Raw genomic sequence first — 24,537 nt, 5'->3', positions numbered from 1 at the left:
TGTTTTTAAAGCCACCTAATTTGTCAGTGGTCTAATGGATGGGTTAGTCTGCACAGATATCACACTAAACTCCTATGAACTCATCATCAATTTAATCCACCTGAAAGGACTCAACCAAGTTATTCAGCATTCTTGCTCTTGTACATTTTCAAGTATCATTTATGGCTTTTCTTAACCCCATTTTATATAGGCTTTTGGGTTGGTTTTCTTCAACTCATCTTAGTTGAATGACTCACTTCATTGCAGATATCGATGAGTGTGCTTTAGGTGGACATGCCTGCCATGCTGGTCAGGACTGTGACAATACCATTGGATCCTATCGCTGTGTGGTCCGTTGTGGAATTGGCTTTCGAAGAACTTCTGATGGGCTGAGTTGCCAAGGTATAACAATGGAATCCCTTGCTTTATCTTCATTATACTAAGAATTAAGACTCTCTGCCTTTTGAATCATTTAAAGGATACTCTGCTTTATAGATTGTGCTTCTTGATAAGATTTTAGATGTAATATTCCATGGCTATTTTAAATATTTGTAGCACAATAGTTTTAAATAATAACATTTGCCTATTATATTTGAGAGAAGAGATTATATAGCATGATCTAAGAGGCTCTATTTCATAAGACCCCACCACATAAGACTATCAGATATTTATTGCAGGATGTTTTTAATAGACTTTATTTTTTAGAGAAGTTTTAGATTTACAGAAAAATGGAGTGTAAGGTAGATTTCGCATATACTCCCCACCCCAACTCATGCATAGCACCCCCCACTATCAACATCCTGCCCTAGAGTAGCAAAATTTTTACCAAGGATGAACCCACATCAACACATCATTATGACCCAAAGTTCTTTATTTACATTAGATTTCACTCTTGGTGTTGTATACTCTATGAATTTTGACAAATAATAACATGTATCCTATCTCATAGTATCATAAGGAATAGTTTGTCTGCCCTAAAAATCCTCAATGCTTTGCCTATTCATCCCTCACTTCCCCCCAAGCCTCTGGCAAGCCACTGATCTTTTTATTATCTCCACAGTATTATGTTTTCCAGAATATCATATGGTTGGAATCACATAGCATATAGCCTTTCCAAATTAACCTTTTTCACTTAATAATATGCATTTTAGTTTTCTTTTTTTTTTTTTAATTTTTTTTTCAACGTTTTTTATTTATTTTTGGGACAGAGAGAGACAGAGCATGAATGGGGGAGGGGCAGAGAGAGAGGGAGACACAGAATCGGAAACAGGCTCCAGGCTCCGAGCCATCAGCCCAGAGCCTGACGCGGGGCTCGAACTCACGGACCGCGAGATCGTGACCTGGCTGAAGCCGGAAGCTTAACCGACTGCGCCACCCAGGCGCCCCAAGTTTTCTTTATGTCTTTTCATGAGTTGATAGTTCTTTTCTTTTTAGTGTTGAATAATATTCCATTTTATTAATGTACTATAGTTTATTTATCCATTCAGCTACTGAAGGACATCCTGGTGCTTCCAAGGTTTAATAATTATGAATAAAGCTGCTGTCAGGGTCTTTTCATAGAGACAGAAATAGCGGATACAAAACTGAATGCCTAACAATACTACAAAAGTGATCGAATTATGGTATGTCCATACCAGGAACCATTGTACGGCCATTATAGAGTGGAATGCAGTTCAACTATTAGGCTTAGAGGAATTTTCATGAGGTATTGTCGAGTGAAAACACCAAGATGTAGAAAACTACACATAACTTGTGTAGAAACAAAGCAATAACCAAAGATAAAGGAAATGGATTTTTTATATTTTTAGATAGAGATATGCATTTGTATGTACAAGAGACATGTTATTATTTATACTAGATTGTTAATGCAGGTTGACTTTGGTAGGCAAGGAAGGTAAAAAAGGATAAAGGAAGCCAAGCAGAAAAAAACTACACTAAAAAAGCATTTTTAAAGTATATGATCACTTTGTGTGTTTATAGTAACATGCAGATTTTGAAAGATTAAAAGAGCTCATACACCTAAAACTAATATTACACAATATGTTAAGTAACTAAAACTTAAAAACTTTAAGAAGAAAAGAAATTTCAAAATAAAAAATATAAATAAAAGAGTTCAAATGGAAGACAAGTACACAATAAAACATAGGCAATCTTGAGTTTGGGAATGTAAGGTGGGGATATGAAAAGCCTAAGTATGGTGATTGTTCCTTTGAAGGGTTTGGAATAGAACAACAGAGAAGTAGAAAGAAATTGAGATGCAGACAGACCTGAGAGAGGGATTATGGTAGGAGAGACTGGGTTATGTCCATAGGGGTATGGGAAAGATGACAGTAAGGAGGAAGAACTTTAAAAATGCACACAAGGAGGGAATGATGGATGGACCACAATCCTTATCTTGGTGAGGACGGAGGAGATGGCCTCAGAGCTCGAACACTCAAGCAGAGAAACTTTTCTTACATGGGAGAAGAGGTCTCTTTTCCTCTGGGACTAGAAGGAAGGAGAGGGGAGAAGGTACATAAAAGTGGCAAATGCACACAAATTTGGGGGATTTGTGCCTGCACATTTTTTTTTTTATTCTACTATGCCCCAGATGGCATTTGGGAAGATTAATTTGGTGATGACTGCGGACACTGACAAATGCCAAAGTTGCTGCTTTTAGTGGTAAAGACCTGCATCAGGCTGACAGCAGCAAAACTGGGGAAGGAAAGTCAATTGCAAAAGATACTGCAGAAGACTTTGACTTTTCCACCCCCCCCCCCCCATCTTCAGTGTTCTAGTCTGTCAGCAACATTCCTAGAAACAGAAATGGGAGCCATCTGGTAAAATAAAGTAAGGAAGTGTTGCATCCACATAGTTTGGAGTCACTAGCAAATGTCTACCTTTGAGGAGTATTGAGAGTTATGTTCTCCAGCAGTTAATCCCGTCAATTATCTATCTAGCAGATCATATGAGAGCAATTGTATTAGATTTGAGAGCAATTGTATTGGATTCGTTTCAGGGAAGATCTTAAACATGATAATGATATCATTAAAATGTTTAACATTTGAAATAAATTAACCCAAGTTTCCTAATAGCATATAATGAAAGTTTTGTTTTATTTAACAGATATTAATGAATGTCAAGAATCCAGCCCCTGTCACCACCGCTGTTTCAATGCCATTGGAAGTTTTCACTGTGGATGTGAACCTGGGTATCAGCTCAAAGGCAGAAAATGTATAGGTAAGAAAAGGGCTTTAAATTCAAAGCAATGACATCTTTGTAATTTCTAGAGATATTTGATCTAATCCCTTTGCTGTGTCCTGGGCTGAATTCATACATAAGATACCTCCATCCATCAGGTACGCAACGCATGCATAAACAAAATGAAAGCAAATGCTATTTTTTACAGGTTTCATTTTCTAGCTACATAACCATTTTTTAACAGTTCCCTATTGTGTTTACTAATTTTTTTCACAGAAGCATAATATTTATGGTTACATACATAAAGATATTTATTTGTTTGTTTTTCTAAAAGGAGGAACTCGTTGGTATGGCTACTAGCTATGTGAATTAATTTTTTTAATCATTCTGTTTTAAAATAGTGTTATTTACCTTCATGGATTTAAACACTTTAATCTTACACAGTGATTATGTAATCAACATCTTTCGCCTTAAAATCCAGAGGTATGATTTCTGTGGAAAAGAAATTTCTCAAGCTTCATTACCTTTGTTCTTTTATCAAGATGTGAATGAATGCAGACAAAATGTATGCAGACCAGATCAACACTGCAAGAACACCCGTGGGGGCTATAAGTGCATTGATCTTTGTCCAAACGGAATGACCAAGGCAGAAAATGGAACCTGCATTGGTGAGTGTATGGCTGTTTCGATGACTGAGATATGTTTGCCACTGACCAGCCAAATAAGGCATCCGTTTTTTAACTAATGATTAAGTAGGGGTGCCTCGGTGGCTCAGCTGGTTAAGCGTCTGACTCTTGGTTTAGGCTCAGGCCATGATATGTCATGATCTCACAATTCGTGAGTTCAAGCCCCGCTTCAGGTTCTTTGCTGACAGCGTGGAACCTGCTTGGGATCCTCTCTGTCCCTCTCTTGCTGCCCCTCCCTTGCTCATGCTCACTTTTTCTCACAGATTTTTTACTCTCAACTTCTAGTATGGTTGAGCTCTGGGGTCCCAGGCTCATAACTATACCAAGAAATGGAAGCTCCCCGTGGAGACTCATTACCATTTTGAGCTCCCATCAATTACACATTTGGCTTACACAGTTTAATAGCCACATAAATTCATATTATCTCACATGTCTGCTATGAAATTTAGTATGTATGTTTAGAATTTCACAGGTGGTTAAGAAAAGCTTATACAGATTTGTTAAAAGTTCAAAACGTTTTATCTTAGAACTGAATATTCTTCAGTGTCAAGTCAATGACTAGACAATAAAATAAATTATGTTCTCTATTCTTTCTGCCTTAATTTGTAGAACTATAAGCGGCATCACTTACAAAAATGAAACATTGCGTTCCTGTTCTCATGTCCTTACAGTCTACTTAAATAGAGTGACCAATTCCACTTTCCTCACCAAAAGAAAAAAAAATACTACAAGAGGGAATGAAATGCCATAAAAGAGGCACAAATAAAATTGTAGAAGAAGAGTTGGAAGAGTGATCATATCTGATATGAGATGTCATGGAAATGATCACATTTAAAGAGAGCCTTGAATGGAATGGTAATAGGTGGAGGTTGTGCAAAAAGGAAAGACAGTCCCTTATGAGGGAGAGAGAGCTGGACTTAAAGTAAACAGTTTAAAAATCATCCTTCCTTCCTATCTGACTTTGCACAAGTCTTAAGATTGCAAAGAAATTTGAGTGTAAGTTTCTCATTTTAAAAGTGAGACTTTAGGGGCGCCTGGGTGGCGCAGTCGGTTAAGCGTCCGACTTCAGCCAGGTCACGATCTCGCGGTCCGTGAGTTCGAGCCCCGCGTCAGGCTCTGGGCTGATGGCTCGGAGCCTGGAGCCTGTTTCCGATTCTGTGTCTCCCTCTCTCTCTGCCCCTCCCCCATTCATGCTCTGTCTCTCTCTGTCCCAAAAATAAATAAAAACCGTTGAAAAAAAAAAAAAAATTAAAAAAAAAAAAAAAGTGAGACTTTAAAAAAATGTTCATGGCTCAGTCAGTTAAGCATCTGACTCTTGGTTTCATCTCAGGTCATGATCTCACAGTTTCATGGGTTTGGGCCCCATGTCAGGCTCTACGCTGACAGTGCAGAGCCTGCTTGGGATTCTCTCTCTCCCCCTCTCTCTCTCAAAATAAATAAATAAAACTTTAAAAAAATAAAATAAAATAAAAGTTCAGGGGCACCTGGTTGGCTTAGTTGACTAAGTGTCCAACTCTTGATTTCAACTCAGGTCATGATCTAATAGTCCTGAGGTGGAGCCCCCATGTGGGGCTCCACACTGGGCATGGAGCCTGCTTAAGATTCTCTCTCCCTTGCCTTCTGCCCCTCCCCTACACGCTCTCTCTCTCTCAAAAAAAAAAAAAAGACTTTAAAAGACTTGTTAAGGGGCACCCAGATATCTCAGTCAGTTAAGCATCCGACTTTGGCTCCAGGTCATTATCTCATGGTTTGTGAGGTCAAGCCCCACATCTGGTTCTCTACTGTCAGTGCAGAACCCTCTTCGAATCCCCTGTCCCTCTCTCTCTCTCTGCCCCTCACCCGCTCACACTTGATCTCTCTCTCTCTCTCAAAAATAAATAAACATTTAAAAATAAAATAAATAAAAAGAATTGTTAAAAAAGTTTTCACTCTGAAATATTTATTTAAAAAGTTACAATATATCCTGATTTTTCTCAAAATAACAGTGAGAGGAGGGTATAGATATAAATGAGGGAATACTGACCACTTGTTACTTGTTGAGGTACATGGGGGCTTAGTATACTTAAAAAACTGGGGGTGGGGTTGGGCTATCAGATTTCAAAGACTTTCCAGCAGTATGGCTATAGGTAAATATTTTTTAACTCCTAAGAATAGTAGCCAACTCAGAGCATCATGTGCAGTTATGTGTGATTATAAGTATTTTTAAGAGTATTGACTCTTGGGGTGCCTGGGTGGCTCAGTCGGTTATGTGTCCAACTTCATCTCAGGTCATGATCTCACAGTTTGTGGGTTCGAGCCCCTCATCAGGCTCTGTGCTGACAGCTCAGAGCCTGGAGCCTGCTTTGGATTCTGTGTCTCTCTCTCTCTCTGCCCCTCCCCAACTCACACTCTGTTTCTCTCTCAAAAATAAATAAACATTAAAAAAATTAATAAAAAAAGACTATTGACTCTAATTATGTATGAGTAATCGGAGATGAGCTGAGCCAAAAGATCAGAAGATTATTTAAGAACCTACAGCAAAGGGGTGCCTAGGTGGCTCAGTCAATAAGCATCTGGCTCTTGATTTCAGCTCAGGTCATGATCTCATGGTTTCATGGGTTTGAGCCCCTTGTCAGGCTCTGCACTGGCAGTGCGGAGGCTGCTTGGGATTCTCTGTCTCCCCCTATCTCTGCCCCTCCCTGACTCACACTGTCTCTGTCTCTCTCAAAATAAATTAATAAACTTAAAAAAAAACCAAAGCTACAGCAAAAATATAGCTAAGTGGAAATGGAAATGGAGATTTAAGGGGTTGACTGAAGGAAGTAGAATTACCCAATCTTGGAAACTGAGGGAGTTAGTTATAGATTAGTCTGGTTGACTGAGGAAAGAAGAATGCTGTTATAAAGAAGAGAGGAATGATAAGACACTGAGGATGTGTGGAGTTTGAAGTACTGGTAAAGGATGGACATGGAGAGGACCAGCCAGCAGCTAGAAACATGGGTCTGTAGATAAGAAACAACATAGTACTATTGCTGTAAGTCTACATCCATGAGCTAACTAGAGTCACTAGTATAAATAAGACAGTCAAAGGTGGAGAACATAGAGAGAAAAGGGATAAAAAGCTGAAAGTAAAATTCTTGCCATAGTAGGGAGCAAGAGAAGGAAAAGGAACAACAAGGGGCAGAGTAGAACTTGAATCCCGGTCTCAGCTACATGGTGAGAAATGCAACCTTTGATAGTTCTAAAGAATGTTCATTTCAAATATAATGATGTTAGGTTTTGAAAGAGGATATGTTATTACTTTTTATTGTCTTGTGTCTGTAGATATTGATGAATGTAAAGATGGGACCCATCAGTGCAGATATAACCAGATATGTGAGAATACAAGAGGCAGCTATCGCTGTGTGTGTCCTAGAGGTTTCCGGTCTCAAGGAGTTGGGAGACCCTGTATGGGTAAGTTAACAGGAACTCTTACTGAGTAATAAAGCTGCTAACAGAATCACTTAGCCTTACCAACTGGATCAGGATCACTCTCTACCCTCAAAAGCTTTCTTGGGACAATTAGCAAATTTGTAAGTTGGTTTAAGTAATTAAAAACATTTTTAATTACTTCTTAAAGATTCCATTTTGAATGCAATTTACACTGACATTTAAAGTGATAATAATAGCCATTTACAGAGTGCTTACTATATGCTACACATATCAGAGTGAGGTTCCTTTGTAGTTACTGTGGCAACTTCACCATGAAGATTGTCTCATTGATTATGTCTATATACATTTTTTGCACAGATACGTTCTATTTGAATATGAAGCGTACTTGAATGCAATATGAAGGTTTAGGCATGAGGAATTAAGATGTGAATATGCAATTTAAGTGAGTTGATAACTATTACTTTACCAGATATTTAGTGCCTGCTATGTGCCCCTATGCTAAGAATCTCACTCAGTTCTCCCAGTGGCCTGTTTGTTTCCATCTTAGTTATGATTGAATATAAATAAGGCAGGTAACAGACAATAGAAGATATCTGTAAGAAGGTAACCATATGATTCTTTTTAATTAATGTACTTATAATCAAGAAACTGACCTATGAAATTATGTTCCTCTTGGAATGTTTAAGTGCAAAAAAATTGTGTGGGCTTTAACTACTGGCTTCCGGTGTGCCATACTACACTTTTAAAATTGGTTGCCTTGGTTGTCTACGTAACAATTATTTATAGCAAATTCTCCCATAAAGACTTTGTCCTGTCTTTATGCAGTCACTAGCATAGTACTTTGCACAGAGCAAATGTTGAAAGTAATACAATTACTAGAAACGTTTTTAAAATAAATGCTTGTTAATAGCAGAAGTACATAACATATCATTTTAGTCTTCTGTTTAGATATTGTAATTTAACATCTTGGATAGTCATAACAGTGACCTAGCAGAATGAAATATGTTTATTTGTTCATTAATTTGATCTGAAGTTGAATGTCAGGCATTGGATTGGGGAATAAACCAATGAAGAAGGTAGGGCCATTCCCTTAAAGAGTTTAAAAATGGTAATTTTAACTTTTGCCTGCTAAAATAATTTTTAAAGTAAAATATACTACTTTTATTCTGCTTATTCGTGTTACTTTCTTTCATGCCACTGTGGTAATGAATTAAAGAAGTTGGTTTTGTTCTCTGGTTTTCATTTACTTTTCCAATTTACAGGAAAGTTGGGAGGGTTTACTATGTGTTGACCCAAGAATAGGAAGAAAAATAACTTTTTAAAAATTTTTTATGGACTTTGTGAATTTATATCTTATTAAGAAATAATTCTGTCTTAATCTCCTTTTTAAATTTTTATTAAAAAAATGTGCTTGGCTTGATTATTAAATAATAATTATTGATTCAAAAGAAACAAAAGAAAAATGTTAGTAGTTATATCAATATTACCACATCTGAAACTCGTAATTGTATGAAAGATTAAAGGATGTTACAACAAAATGCAAACTAGAAATGTGATTGAGTCCTTTCCTCCACCAACAGAATTAAGATCTGCGTTAACTTTGAACTCTAGTTTTTCTGGAAAGACCACATTTTCCCATATGATCCTTTAGGTTTCTACTGTATATGTGAAGCAATCTTTAGGAAGAGGCTTAGAACCTTTCTGTATATTCCTAAATAAATGATTAACGCTTTCTCTAAAGTTCTCAACAATTGAGAAATTACTATATTTGTAGCTTTGGAGGGTAACGTAATGTCTTCAGTTTGTTTCAGAGACTGATTCTTTATTCCTGTGTTGTGTATGTATATGTGTTTTTTTTTTCTCTTTTTTATGTATCATGGCACACGAGCAGACATTAATGAATGTGAACAAGTGCCTAAGCCTTGTGCATATCAGTGCTCCAACACCCCCAGCAGCTTCAAGTGTATCTGTCCACCAGGTCAACATTTATTAGGGGACGGGAAATCTTGCGCCGGATTGGAGAGGCTGCCTAACTATGGCACCCAATACAATAGCTATAACCTTGCACGGTTCTCCCCTGTGAGAAACAACTATCAACCTCAACAGCATTACAGACAGTACTCACATCTCTACAGCTCCTACTCGGAGTATAGAAACAGCAGAACATCTCTCTCCAGGACTAGAAGGACTATTAGGAAAACTTGTCCTGAAGGCTCTGAGGCGAGCCGTGACACATGTGTAGGTAAATGTCAGCCATATTGCATTTCCTTTCTGTGGGCTCACGTATGGACCAGAGTCTAAGCATATGCACAGCACCTGTGGTATTTTGGGTGCAGTGAACTACATCTGATCTCAAATCTGGGATGACTCAAAGTTCCAACTATTACAACTATTACAAAATTTATTCAAGTAAATGATGCATTTACATGTGTGCATTCTGATAATTGTTTTATATTGGCAGTTTCTCTCTTTTGATCAACTCCTGAAAGTGTTGCTAAATTTAATGCTGTGTAGAAATAAATTTCAGTGACACCTAGAATATATTTTTTAAAAGAGAATATGCATATTGCCACATAATATAATACCATCAGTTTATGGCTATATCTGGTTGATGCCAAAGCAGTGGGTTAAAAGTGAAACTTTCAGCTACTCAGTCAACTGCTCGTTCTATGTGACAACCAACACTGTGTTGACTGTTGTCCCACACCCACCCCCATCCACCCCCGTGGAATTTCTCAGTTTGATTATTTTGTATACATGGAAGTCACTGAAAAGATAATGTGAGCCAGGACAAAACTACGTTGCTTTCATTGCTCTAAAATATGTGCTTTCAATATCTTTATCTAAACTCGCAAGTCTACAGTTTAATTTGTTTGCAAAAGTAAAGTGTAATTTCCAACTCAAGAATTGAGACTTTGTTTTCAGTTAATTTGCAAACATTACCATCTGTCATTCATTTAATTCAATTATCTGTGAGTGTCCACAGTTTGCATGCCATTGAACTATGTGCCAAGAGAAATTAGCAAACACAAATTAGCCCCACTATTTGTTAGATGACAAAAGAAAGCTAGGAAGAAAGGGAGGAGGGTGGTAAGAAAGAAATTTTGTTTCAATTTAAAGACCCCACAGGCCAACTTCATTTTCTTGCACATTTCTTAGTATTCTACACTTCACTTATTCTCTCCTAAATATACTTTCTGTTACACATTTCTTAAAACATTAAAAAATTGACTTCAATTTTTGCCATTTCTTTTTCTATTCTCCAAGCTCTGTTCCTACGTCATTGTCTTCTCAGATGTGCTTTCTCAGTCACTCTTCTGTGGACCCACCTGGACCCTATGACCCTCTTGGATACTTAAACTTTAAACTTTTCTCTTTAAGTCCCGTTCTCTTCAGAACTTTTGTCTAGATGTCCTGATGTATCTGAAAGTTAATACGATGCACATGGAATCTTCTCCCTGTGATCAGTGTCCTAGAAAAAAGTAAAACTAAGGGCAGTGCTAGTGTCTTTTATTCCTTGAACTTCAACCATTAATGCATTCATTACCAATTCTCAACATTTAGTTTATATGCACAAACACTACGTAATTACTGACCCTGTGGACTCCACAATCCTTGCAAGGATATCAAATACCACTCTCAGCTTGCTCCAAACCATTCTGAGTATTGGTAGTGTTTCATGCCCACAATTTTGACTTGACTCTTTGTTGGTGAGAACTTTTCACCATTTTTTTTTGATTGACAGAATTAAAATTTAACATGTTGTCTTTCAAAGTTTCTTCCAAATAGTCATTCCCACTAAAGGGTTTCATCTCCAATTGTCATCCCACTCTCTGACTTCACCTTAGAGAAGCTCTTCTTCTCTTCTACCTTTACCTTCCTGTCCAACACCCTTGTTTATGGTGTGCCACATGAATTAAACTATATCCCCCACACCATACTCCATCTAGTTGATTTCTTTTAAGTCATCTGAAGGTCCCAGTCATTTTAAGAAAGCATCTCTGATTACATCCTCCATTTCTTCATCATTATCTAAGCCCTACAGTTTCATAGTAGAGTCTCATGAATGTTTTCTTTCTTTTTCTTTTTTTAAATGTTTTTACTTATTTTTGAGACAGAGACAGAGCATGAGCAGGGGAGGTGCAGAGAGAGAAGGAGACACAGAATCCAAAGCAGGCTCCAGGCTCTGAGCTGGCAGCACAGAGCCCGACACGGGGCTCAACTCACGGACTGTGAGATCATGACCTGAGCTGAAGTCAGACGCTTAACCGACTGAGCCACCCAGGCGCCCCTCATAAATGTTTTCTGTATCTTTGTGTTTATATTACACTAATATTATATTTGTAAGAATTATCTTCCCCAAACCATTGGCTGTTTGAGGCAGCTACTATTTCAGAGAACCATTCATGGAGAATTTGAAGTAAACTTCCAAAACTCATCAATTACTGGATGTTTGAGTTTTGTTTTGGGGCAGTTAATAGACATTTAGAACTATTTCTTAAAATATGATGAGTATTTTATAGTGTTCATACTAATAAAGAAATTTACACTAAGATTGCAGACAGCTTTGGAATTACGTTACGAGCAAGTTGCAATTAACACCAAATGCCTTTAATTAACCATCTGGGATATGTCTATCTTACAAAAGATTAACACTATGCAATCTTGTTTGACTTGGGCTAAAAGTTAGCTTTTTGAGGGAATGGTTCCAAAGCTTAACAGGAGAAATGAACACTGCGCTGCCTCTGAATGCAGAAATTACACTTGGGGCCACTTTAAAATTCATACTCTGGCAAGAGCGATATTGACTTCTTGGATTTCCTCATCGTTTACATTTCTGTGATTATTTTAGGTTGAAGCAGATTATAAAGGGAAAAAGTAAAAATAACTCACACAAGTTGTGGAATAAATGCTTTGGTTAACTAAAATGGGGCAAAACCATTAACAACTATTTGAGTGTTTATCGTTAACAGATTTTGAATCATTGCAGTTACATTCTGAGCATATGTGAAACATGTACAATGAACACATCCCTTTGCTCTGTGTCACCTCCCAGTTTTCATCTCCTCTTTACTTCCACCCGACAGCACTCCTGCTGCCATTTCACATCATGTTCTCTCTTCATTCTTCCACTGGTTGGTGCAACTATGAACAAATTCTAACATTAAGCAAAACACAGTTGTGATAAGGAATCTGAGGCCTCCCAAATCACATCTCCTATCCTGAAACCAAATAGCAATTAATTTTTATCACCCATTCTCACTCTCCTTTTTATGGCTGCTTTCTTGGCTTTGTTTAATAATAGCAGATAAATAGTTGTTTACTATAAAATGCTTTCCCTTTATTGTGGTATATGAACCTTCCAACAAATCTGCATCAGTGATTACTTTTGACAAAAGAATTGACTGAAGTTTTGAGGAGTAAAGTGGGCTCAAGGTGTCATAGCAACTATAGATATGTAGTTGCCATTAGTACTTTATAATTGCATGAAGTGTGATGAATATGCTTATCACAAAATTAAAAACACTTCTACTTGCTATCTCTGTATGGGAAAGTGACGCACGGATGTAGGGGGCAGGTGTAAGGAGAGACAGGAGACTAAAGTTTAAATAAAAACGAACATTCCTTGTTCTAGTTAACACCAATAGAAAATTCGTCTTTTAAGTAAACCCTAGTATAAAGGGTATAAAGGGTATACTTTATGTACTTTATAAAGAGTATAAAGGGTATAAAGACCTAGTATAAAGTCAAGACTTAAGGGGCGCCTGGGTGGCGCAGTCGGTTAAGCGTCCGACTTCAGCCAGGTCACGATCTCGCGGTCTGTGAGTTCGAGCCCCGCGTCAGGCTCTGGGCTGATGGCTCGGAGCCTGGAGCCTGTTTCCGATTCTGTGTCCCCCTCTCTCTCTGCCCCTCCCCCGTTCATGCTCTGTCTCTCTCTGTCCCAAAAATAAATTTAAAAACGTTGAAAAAAAAATTTTTTTTAAATAAATAAATAAAATAAAGTCAAGACTTTAGTACTTTGGTGGTTTAGGATCTTGTACAGATCTGTTTCATCTGCCATTCCTAATACAGAAATATAGAAATTGGCCAGTTTGGGGCTTCGGCTCATATATACTTACTCACAGAAGGGATGTTCATATTTTATGAAATAGTACAATTGATATTGGACTCCATTAAAAACAGATCCTGATATAAAACAGCTCTGAGCATGTTAAATCCCATGAGTTGTAAAAAATAGAAGTTTTTCTATTGTATATCCACAACTTGTGTATAATTGGTTCTGTCAAGTTTCTGCCTTTGTTTTGCATGGTTGTACACCCTACTTTCTTTCTGCGTAGATATTGATGAATGTGAAAAGCGAGACACTTGCCAGCACGAATGTAAAAATACCTTTGGAAGCTATCAGTGTATCTGTCCACCTGGCTATCAGCTTACGCTCAATGGAAAGACCTGTCAAGGTAAGAAAAAGTTGGGATGTTCGTTGCTGCGACTTGACTTAGAGCCAGTGTAGGAGAGTGTGAGAAAATAATATTTTCTTTCCCTTTTTTTTTTAAAATAATTATTCTCCTAGTTGCTTCCTCTTCCTTCTCATTCCCCTTGGTCATATTTATTTTTAAACATTGCCTTTGCAAGTAGGAGAACCAGTAAGAGAGCAAGTAGGCAAAGGAAAATTGTTGAGAATCAGTACTGGTTCAGTCTTACAGAAGGAGCAAGAATGCCTAAACCAGTTCATGTTATATATTTTTAAAAATAAGTGGAAATAAACCTCTTCAAATGTCTTTTCAAAGTTCAGCCAAGATGGAAGAGGAAATAGGAAGAGACCTTGGTAAATTTTACTCCAGTATTAGGCACTATTTTATTTTTTGTCTTGGCAAACAGTGGGTGGTCAACTAAGCAATCTATTCTTTGAGTCTACAAATGATGTGGCACAATCATGAACTGGCAGTGCAGAATGCAAAAGGTGCATCTGCAAATGAATAAAATAATCTCTTCCCTTTAATATCTTAGTCCAATGGAAACAGACATGTTAATAAAAACATAATATACAGGGCTATAGGTACTATAACGGAGTTTGGGACAATGTGTAGTGATGGTAGAAAGGAAAAAAAAACTATCAATCTCAATATTACCCTCTTTACAGAAAAATATGTAAAGCATTTTGCTTTAATGAGATATATTATGTTGCAATGCAAACTTAGATCAAAAATAAATAAGAACCTACATCAAGAGACCCCCTCAATTTTGTGGACAAAATCAGAAGTAGTATATAGGTCTTAACAAGCCTCTGAATTATATTAATTTCTGTTATATACAAACTGTATCCTTTGCTAAAGTACAACAAATAAAATCTCCAAAGGAGTGCTTATCAGTACCGTCAAATTTAGATTACATTTTCCCTCTGTGTGAGAGTCACAAGACTTGCTAGGATTTCAAGTCACGGAAAGTGTGTTCCAGGAAACAAGAGCTGGATGTATGATGGGGCCACCTCAGTTCCATAAGCTCTAACCCCTCCCTCACCCATTCACCCATTCCCTCCCTGATATCCCCCACTGGATCATGTAGACTGGAAAAGGAAAGTGAACACCATAATAACCTTCGCTCCCAGCCATCTGTCACAAACATTTATTTAAAACCCTATGCAGAACTTTCTACTGAGGTTTGAAGTACGAGAATAATATATTACATTATAGTCATGTTTTTCCAAAGCAAGTATTAACTCATTTTAATCAACAGTACAGATATGTCAAGGGCAATAATTTGTACCCATTCCACAGATAATAAATTCTCAGAGTGATTACATGAGCATTAATATCCTAGAATAATCAAGAACAAGGGTAGGACTTGATCACAGATCTCATAATGTCTAGAATGGGCCTTTGTCTCTCCTATGATGCTTTGAATACCAGGGTCATTGTACTGTAGCATCAGGGTAAGGTGAGAGCATTTACAACTGTCCTTGTTTTATAACCCTCCCCAGGTTGTCACCCCAAGAACCCTCTGAAGAAGTGGCAATGCCCAACATTAACACTGCACTTCCTGTGAGTGTGCCAGGCACCAAGGAAGGAAGCAGAGTAGATAGGAAAGCATTTGGAATAACCAACCAAATTACAAAACCTGTTAGCCAGATTTTTAAGTGCTATATTGTATCATATTCTCATGAGAGAATTTTTCTTTTTTTCTAAATTATGGCAGTTTGTTCTTTAAATGCCCTCACCACTCATTCAGTTCAAAACATTTTTCAACTTTCAGTTGTGCTTCAGAGAGTGGAAAATAATGGGAACAAATCAGAAACAGGTGTCACTTGAAATGTTTGTGATTTAAATGGGTTACATATTTTTGTGGTTTTAAAAAAGACTTGAGAGAAAACAATTACATCTTTTAAAGCAGTCTTCAATCTGAAGAATAACTTAGAGTCTTGTTATAGCTTTAGAAAGTGTTTCAGGCATTTGTGAGAGAAAAAAGGTTGATAGTCACATGTGCATTCTTGAAGCTTTATACATTAGTGATAAAACTGAGTGATAAAAAGGAAATTAAAGTGAATCTGACATTACACAAGGACAGAGAGGCTAGTCAAAAGTGGAAGTCACCAGACTACAAAATGAAAAACAAAAAACATGATTGATAATGATTTGCCCAAGAAGCGGAGAGGAGAAACTAAAAGATCTTTCTGCTAATTTTAAGCCCCACTAATCTAATTTTAAACGTTTAGAAACACTTTATTGGCATTGCATTTGAAATTAGTGTTCTAATTTATCCAAGTTTTTTTAAAATTTTTTTTAATGTTTATTTATTTTTGAGAGAGAGACAGAGTGTGAGTGAGGGAGGAGCAGAGAGAGAGGGAGACCCAGAATCTGAAACAGGCTCCAGGCCCTGAGCTGTCAGCAGAGAGCCCGATGCGGGGCTTGAACTCATGACCCCGCGAGATCATGACCTGAGCTGAAGTCAGACGCTTACTGAATGAGCCACCCAGGCGCCCCTAATTTATCCAAGTTTTTAAAAAGGAATCCGTAATATTATCAAGAATCTAAATTATTCTTTCTATAAGACAAATGTTTCAAGTATGTTTATCTTAAATTATTGTTTGATGTATCCAGAAGCACTTGGTTAAATGCATTCATATGTCCTAAAGCTATTAATATTAAAGTTTTTCAGTTCATCTTGTATTCTTTTCTTGCAGAATATTTATGTTATAAAATCCCTATCCTTTCATTTCTATCATAGTAATTTTCTTGTAATATTTAATAAAAACCAGACATCATCACATTGTCAGCTAACAGAAGACAGCACGATTTCTCCATCTTTTCTGGCTTCTCTTTTTAAGACCAGGCAGTAGAATAAATGAACAGAGCAAGCAGAGTGAATGCCTGTCGGGTGTTTAAGCCTGAGGAGATGGTTGTAGACAAAAGACAAAGAGCCACCTGCCCAGAAGCCAAAATACTAAAGAAAGCTTGTCAATGGGAAGTGTGCACTCTGGAGCTAAGGGTGAACACTTTGAATATTAGATTTTTTTTATTTTTATAAATTCACATTCAGCCATTGGAAATCTGTGATAAGATAACTGCTCTTATTATGCATACAGACATGTAACCAGATTCTGGACTCCAGGCTGCCATTTCCATGGGCCCCTGTAGCCCACTGGCCTCCATATGTCTGCAAGAATTCACCATAAAAATTAGAGCAAAAATTAAATTTGGTGGTTGAGTGTGAAGTGAATGTTTTTTGTGAGAAAAAAGAAGATAAGGCTAATTGAATTTCTTTCACATTTTCCTAAAGGGCCTTTTACTTCATTCTTAGATAATCTCATTTTGCCAAGGAGATAACACCCTTCTGATAGATAAAATCATAATTAGAAATTGGTTCAGAGACAACAGTCAAGATTTCAGTGTAATAAAAATTTGTTTCATTCTGCCTTCTATTCCTGTAGGAAAACTAGTCCTAGAAAGCACATTATGTTTTATATCAGCACATCTAAGTAACTACAAAGTCAAGTAAGTGATTTACTCCATATCACTATAGCTCAACATCTTTTTACTTTGTGAAAACTATTAGCAAGTTTAAAGGAAATAATTATACTGTCATTTCCTATAAAACAGAATATACTTGAAACCAAATCTAAAGTGCTCATTTTTGAGACAGAAATACAAATAGTAAATAATTCAGAAATAAAATTTAACATTTATTGTCCATGGTTAAAATACTATCTCTTGGGGCGCCTGGGTGGCTCAGTCGGTTAAGCGTCCGACTTCGGCTCAGGTCACGATCTCGCAGTATGTGGGTTTGAGCCCCATGTCGGGCTCTGTGCTGACTGCTCAGAGCCCGGAGCCTGTTTCAGATTCTGTGTCTCCCTCTCTCTCTCTCTGACCCTCCCCCATTCATGCTCTGTCTCTCTCTGTCTCAAAAATAAATAAACGTTAAAAAAAAAAATTTTTTTTTTACATAATAAAATACTATCTCTTGGAATTTCTTCTCTCCTTTCTCTTTTTTTATAGCAGTATTTCAAGTTATTTGAGGGTTCACAAAAGAACTAACAACTTTAAGCCAAGTCCCACATACATACCATTATGCAGATACCAAGTCACTTACTACCATAAAATGATATAATAGTTTCACATGCACATTGGTGTTGGCCACCAATTCCATGATAGAAGTGGTTTTAACCTTTAGGTCCTACCTCTGCAGAGAACTGATTTGGTTCCAATTAATTGTAATTGTTTCCTCTGTACATCAAGATCTATGTTTATTCAAATACTAAAGAAGGAGGCGTGTTCCAGGTGCCTATATACAGCCAATTGACTTAAGACTTTATCTAAAATAAGTAGTCTTCAAATTTTTTGCTTGCCTGCTGCAAAAAGAAATTTGAAAACCTTATACGTGTGTCATTCATAATTTTTAAAACTGACCTCCAAAGTTTCATATCATATTTAAATTGTTATAAAGGCTGTGAATTCTGGCTTTGTTGTTTGATGTACATGTGCCTTAAATATATTTTCCTCAGTACTTTGGAGCTGTTGATTTAACCCAGTTAATGGGGAATGACCACTATATAATTTAGAAGTCTATAGTCATTGTTAAACCAACCAACTTGACTGTCAGAAAAAATCTAAGGTCATTTTTGCTGTTCAAGTTAAAGTGTTAAGTAGGTGTTCCCATGACAACCAGCTCACTTCTGAAATCTGACTTAAAATAGAGAGCTAAGACCATTGGTTTATAGCAATGGTGAAATAAGGCCTGCCACCATCAATATGAATAACCAGTTTTTCTCACCCTGAATATGTGCTTTGAATCATCTTACACTTGGGTATCATAAAAAGACTAAGGATTAGTGAAAACCTTTCTTTTGTAAAGCAGAAGAAGGATATTAAATGGGAATGGGGACAGGAGAACTCCAGGCCACAGGAAGTTCTTGGGCAGAGTGCTTTTAGGAAAGAGAACATAAGGGAAATGTGTTTCTGGATGGAAACTGATTCCCCGAAGTATTTGCCTGCTGTCCCGCTGCTGAAGAGCTTCCGCCCACCACCAGGGGAATGCAGGTACCACAGCTGGAGACGAGTGCCCTAAAATATGTTTCTTGAGGACCTCAAAATCCCTAAAAAACTTTGTAGAACTCTATGGACGCTCCTTCCAGAAAATCCATCAATCTCAATGTTGTACTCACTGTCTGTCTGACTCTGTCCATCTGTCTGTTTCTCTCTCACACAGATACACACACTCACACAGGCACACACAAAAAGATTTTCATTCATAAATCCCCTGATGCTTGAATATGGACCCTAAGTTAAAAATCATGGCTCAAAAACATTTATTTTCAGAAAGCTCAAAAAAGGTTTCCTTTAGCTCCATCTTGATATTTCTTTTTTTTTTTTTTAATTTTTTAATGTTTAGTTTTGAGAGAGAGAGAGAGAGAAAGACAGAGCATGAGCAGGGGAGAGCAGACAGAGAGGGAAACACAGAATCTGAAGCAGGCTGGAGGCTGTGAGTGGCCTGCATGGAGCCTGACGTGGGGCACAAACTCACAAACCATGAGATCATGACCTGAGCCAAAGTCGGATGCTTAACCAACTAAGCCACCCAGGCACCCCTTGATCTCTCTTAATTATAGTGATTTAAGGGTTTCTATTTACCAACTTGGTATAGAAAGCAACAAAATAAACGGCATTTCGTTTGCATGTTTTCCCATTACCCTAGGGAGAGCTATTAACCATAGAGAGTGCACCCCACACCCATAACACCTGAGGATGGATTCTCCACAGTTCAGATTTGATTAAACTTGGATTATGGTTCTTGGGTCATTCATTTGATCCTGGTTTTGGTTTTTTTTCTAAATTCTCTCTCTCTCCACAAGATCTGACTAACCTGTACAATCTCCCCTGAATTTATCACTTGACTACTTTAATGTCCACTACCCTACCTCCCACTCGACATTTTGAACTTCTAAAACAAAATACCAGGAAGGATCACTCACATTATAAAGAGATTCTTCACTTCACAGGAAGGTTCACAAGTGTCCTTTAAATTTTTAGCTTGTTTTTCATGAATTTAAAGTATTAGTTGCTTTAAAAAACTCAAATGCAGTCTGTTTCCCAAATGATAGCTTAATAGCGTCCCTTCTACTTTTATAGCTTTTATTTTTCAATGGCCTTTCACATATGTTACAAAAAATATGTATGTCCCCAAAGCAGTATGGGTAATAGCACAGCCAGTATCAGGATTCCCCACTTTATGGTTGAAAAAGCCTAGGTATTCCCCACTATGTGGTTGAAAAAACTTAGGGATGAATTCATTCATGGGGAGAAGGAGGTTAGCCCTCACCATTTCGGTCACATAGCCACAACCCCTGCTCTGATGGCCAGCTCTGACCCAAGTTGCTGATGCTGTGTGTTCCTTGTGATGTTTGCTAGATGTTGATGAGTGTCTGGAGCAGAGTGTGCGCTGTGGGCCAAATCGCATGTGCTTCAACATGAGAGGAAGCTACCAGTGCATCGATACCCCCTGTCCACCCAACTACCAACGGGATCCTGTTTCAGGGTACGTCTTGCCTCCTCTTCACAGAAATACTTTTCTTTTAAGTTTGTTTACTTACTTTGAGAGAGAGAACACAAGCCGGGGAGGAACAGAGAGAGAGGGAGAGAGAGAATCTCAAGCAGGCTCTGCACTGTCAGCGCAGAGCCCAAAGTGGGGCTCGAACTCACGAACCGTGAGATCATGACCTGAGCCGAAATCAAGAGTCGGACGCTCAACTGACTGATCCACCCAGGCTCCCCAGTCCCAGGAATACTTTTGAAAAGCTTTCTCTCCTCAACCAACAAGCCCTGTCTGTAGGCATATGTAATTCACACCAAGTCAATAAGCCCAAGGGTATATGGAGTTACAGTGAATGGGTATGAAATGAGCTCATCCTGCAGCAGCCACTGTAGCCTAAACTATCACTTTTGTCTGCCAAGGTTTTCCCGGACTGTCTCCACAGTATGTAATCCGCCATGCCACATCTAGAATTCTGCCTCAGCAGTGAGAGTTTTATGGGGTGATAGAGCCTGACTTTGAAATTTTCTAGTTTCCGTTCGTGTTGCCTCAGGGTTTTAAGGGCTCTCAGCACTTAAAGCATTCCAAGAAGTACCTTGGCTCTAATTATGTTGACTCACTGTGACTCCATGAGAGAATGCTGATGAGCAAGGATGAGTCAATAGTCTGCCCATTCATATATCGTCTTGCTTACATTTCCTGCTGTCTGAAACAGTATCTTTTCTGAGTTCCAAAAAAACTACTCTTCTGTTTTCTCCCACCTTTTACAGAAATGTCATACTCTGTTCAGGTACCAAGTCAATGGGGTGCTTGAAAACAGAGATAGTGGTAGTCATGAATAAGACCCATTAAGAAGGCGGTTCTGAAACCAAATGCTGGTTGGAGCTCACACTTTGTTTTTCCTCTCAACAGTGACTACCAAGTTACTGTAACAGGACCAAGTGTGGACTGCCCACAATCCACTGAAAACCTATTCATAATTGTTTGGGGGGGGGGGTGAGGAATAGGAAAGTGAGGGAGAAAATTAAAAATATTGACTTGGGAAACATCTAAAAATACTATGACTGAAGAATCCATATCTTCAGAAAATAGTCCTTTGTGCATTGTTTTTAAATTTTACTCTCCATTACCAGTGATTTCTGGCAGACAACTTAAAAGTCATGATGCCTCAAAAACAGCCAGTGTGGGCTCTGAAAAAAGAAAACGTAGTATTTGTAATCTAAAATAATGTGGAAAACAAATGCAAAAGGAAGCGCTTCCCCCCCCCCCCAACCACGAATCTTAGTTGACCTTTCATTATTTTTAGAAAAATAAACCAAACATTACTATATTCTATTTCAGCTTTCAGTCTTGGGATAGATGTTACAATTTAAAAATAGCTTGTGTTCCTTTCATTAAAAAGTACTTGTTTCCAGTATATGTACATAAGATGCTTCTATTTCCAAAATTGACTTTCCATTTTAAAGACACTGTTGTGGTACTCATACTTACTTCAGTGGTTCAAAAACTTCTGATTTTAATGAAACTGAGAGATAGATATTTGACTCTAGACCAGCATGCTCTCACAGACATCTGGCATCTGGTTTGAGTTAGTGACCGAGAATGTGGGGTGGCCTATTGCTCTTGCAGTCAGACTGTCTACTCCCTTTAATGCCTAAAAGTTGTCATGGATCCTGGTCAGCTGCCTCATGCCCTCTCCTGCTTCCAAGCCAGATAACTATATGCATTTCATGCGTTTGTCGTCCTTAGGTTCTGCCTCAAGAACTGTCCACCCAATGATTTGGAATGTGCCTTGAGCCCATATGCCTTGGAATACAAACTTGTCTCACTCCCATTTGGAATAGCTGCCAATCAAGATTTAATCCGGCTGGTTGCATACACGCAGGATGGAGTGATGCATCCCAGGACAACTTTCCTCATGGTAGATGTGGAACAGACTGTTCCTTTTGCCTTAAGGGACGAAAACCTGAAAGGAGTGGTGTATACAACACGACCTTTGCGAGAACCAGAGACCTACCGCATGAGGGTTCGAGCCTCATCCTACAGTGCCAATGGGACCATTGAATATCAGACCACATTCATAGTATATATAGCTGTGTCTGCCTATCCATACTAAGAAGTCCTCCAGAGCCTAATCCAATATTTAAACTGCATTAATCATGGGTATCAAGTCCCCTTCCAGATTACCATCTCCTGAACAGTTGCAATCTTGGCAACTTGAAAATGGTGCTATGCTCTGTTTTGTGTGCCTTCCTTGGTGCCGCTGAGGTATTTTCATGAACCCACCATGGTCATTTCTTTTGGTAAAGTCTAGAAAAGTCCCTTATTATTTTCTTTATTTATTACACTGGAACAGTTACTTTCCAAAGATTATTCTGAACATCTTAGAAGGACATATCAGTGATGTTTTATTGTAGTATAAGAGCTAAGATAGTTTTCCTTAAAAAAAAAGAAATGAAAACAAAAATAACTCATTCAAAGCCAATGGATTTTTGAGCATTTTAGAATAATAAAACTGGCTGCTATGTGTTTGATCAAAGCTTATTAAGTAACTTATGAAGATGCTTTTTTTAAGTATTCATACTTTATAGTGGGATTTATACACCTATTTACACTTTAAGGGAAAAAGAAGCACCACTCATTTGAGAAATATAGTACAGCTTCTAGAATGTTTTTTTGATACCAAATGGTGTTCACGTAGATTGAACATCCAAAAGAAGGATATTATTTTCAGTGGTTTTGTGAAATGAGATGGACCACATATGATAATAGAAAAAATATAATTTTGTCCTCAGATGATTGTTCATGGCATGGATCTTTGCCCTAGCCTTTTGATACAACCTTCCTTTCAGTTAGCTCTATAGCTTTTACATTCCAGTATTTTATTTTCCTGTCAATTGGAAACAATTTTTACAAATACCAATGGGACAGTTTCCTTTGTTTTTCTTGAAAATCTTGTATGTTCAAATTAGCATAAATGTTGAACGTCAATACACTGTACATGGTGGTAACAGACTCTGGAAGCAATTCTCAAGATGTATTCTATTTTTATGAAATGTATATATATATTACCTTGGTGTATTTTCTATATAATATCTTGATGGACTCTTTTATAAAATTATTTTATAAAGCAAAAAACAATGTTACAGTAAAACCAGCCTAAATAAAATTTTCACATCCCTTTTCTTAACCTTTTTGAAAACTTAGTTTGTTTCCTTACAGCTATATAAGCTGTTAAAGTTTATAGTCACATATGCACACACCTCTGTGTGTGTGTCAGACATAGCCAGACTGAAACAGACTTTAAATGGATTCTCTGAATTGGATATGCATTAACTTTAATTCTGTGATATCATCAGACTTAATGGTATTAATAACCCATCTCAAGTGGTAAAGTGGACTCTGGTTGTTAATGGGATATGGTGCCAAAATTGTGCGTAACTTATCGCCAATAGACACTTCTAACCAAGGGACTATGGAAGACATGGCCTTGAACAATCAAATATTTACTCCTATAAATCGCTTAGTGAAAATGGAGACTAGTTGATGGGTTGGTTACTTGTAAGTGCACTGGAAAACATGGAGAAAGAAAATAATGGGTTTAGGGCTTTAAATTCTCAACTAAAGTTCTGCAAAAAGTATATAAAGTTGAATGATGATCTGAAAGAAACCCTTATCTCTTAGAACTGCAGAGCCAAGTTTTCTAAAAACCAGACCAAAGGTCCAATTCTGGCAGTAGCTGGATAACAATACAAATTTAATTCCTACTCTCACACTTTCTCTTGTGTTAAAGCAGTGATTAAAAAGGAACTGTGACCCCCAAATTTGAGACCGAGTCAAATGAGCAGATTTTGATGAAGCTGGAATCCCTGAATTCCAAATCTGATGTGTTTTCCATGCCAACAGAAACATCTCTTCCTCTCTGTCTAGGAAGTTAGTCTTCTTTGTCTAAACAACCTATAACAGTCTCTCCTGAAACCCTTGCAAAAGACTCTAAGCCTTCTCAGGACCAACGCTTATCACCTTTCATTGCTTGTAGACCTACAACCATTTATGTCTTTACAATTCAATAACAAAACCAAAAAAAAAAAATGAAGCTTGTATTTTGAGTGGGGTTTTTTTTTTGTAATTCATATTTACTATATTTTTTAAAGTAACCACTGCAACAGATTTTTTTTAAACCTGGTCCTTCCCACGATCAGTGTTTCTTCTATTTTCACTTATTGGCATGCTGTCCTTTCCAACTCCACGTACTCTACTC

At 37.6% G+C, this 24,537-nt stretch overlaps 1 protein-coding gene across 3 annotated transcripts in view; it reads left to right on the top strand.

The window, feature by feature from the left end:
- The window catches only part of HMCN1 (hemicentin 1), a 481,286-nt gene extending 457,820 nt beyond the window's left edge, over positions 1 to 23,466 (top strand). For 2 of the 3 annotated variants that reach the window (XM_058700606.1, XM_058700609.1), the window contains 8 exons: positions 247 to 381; positions 3,085 to 3,198; positions 3,702 to 3,827; positions 7,149 to 7,277; positions 9,148 to 9,498; positions 13,595 to 13,714; positions 20,156 to 20,282; positions 22,026 to 23,466. In XM_058700606.1, the coding sequence (XP_058556589.1) occupies positions 247 to 381; positions 3,085 to 3,198; positions 3,702 to 3,827; positions 7,149 to 7,277; positions 9,148 to 9,498; positions 13,595 to 13,714; positions 20,156 to 20,282; positions 22,026 to 22,392 (1,469 nt within the window). In that variant the 3' untranslated portion in view covers positions 22,393 to 23,466. The remainder of the gene's footprint in view (positions 1 to 246; positions 382 to 3,084; positions 3,199 to 3,701; positions 3,828 to 7,148; positions 7,278 to 9,147; positions 9,499 to 13,594; positions 13,715 to 20,155; positions 20,283 to 22,025) is intronic. The other variant, XM_058700608.1, reaches the window with a different exon arrangement.
- Positions 23,467 to 24,537: the final 1,071 nt, after the last annotated feature.

This window comes from Neofelis nebulosa, chromosome 15 (genome assembly GCF_028018385.1).
Source record: "Neofelis nebulosa isolate mNeoNeb1 chromosome 15, mNeoNeb1.pri, whole genome shotgun sequence".
Classification (NCBI taxonomy): Eukaryota; Metazoa; Chordata; class Mammalia; order Carnivora; family Felidae; genus Neofelis; species Neofelis nebulosa.
The sequence above is the reverse complement of the archived record's forward strand: the minus strand, read 5'-3'. Positions and strand labels throughout refer to the sequence as shown.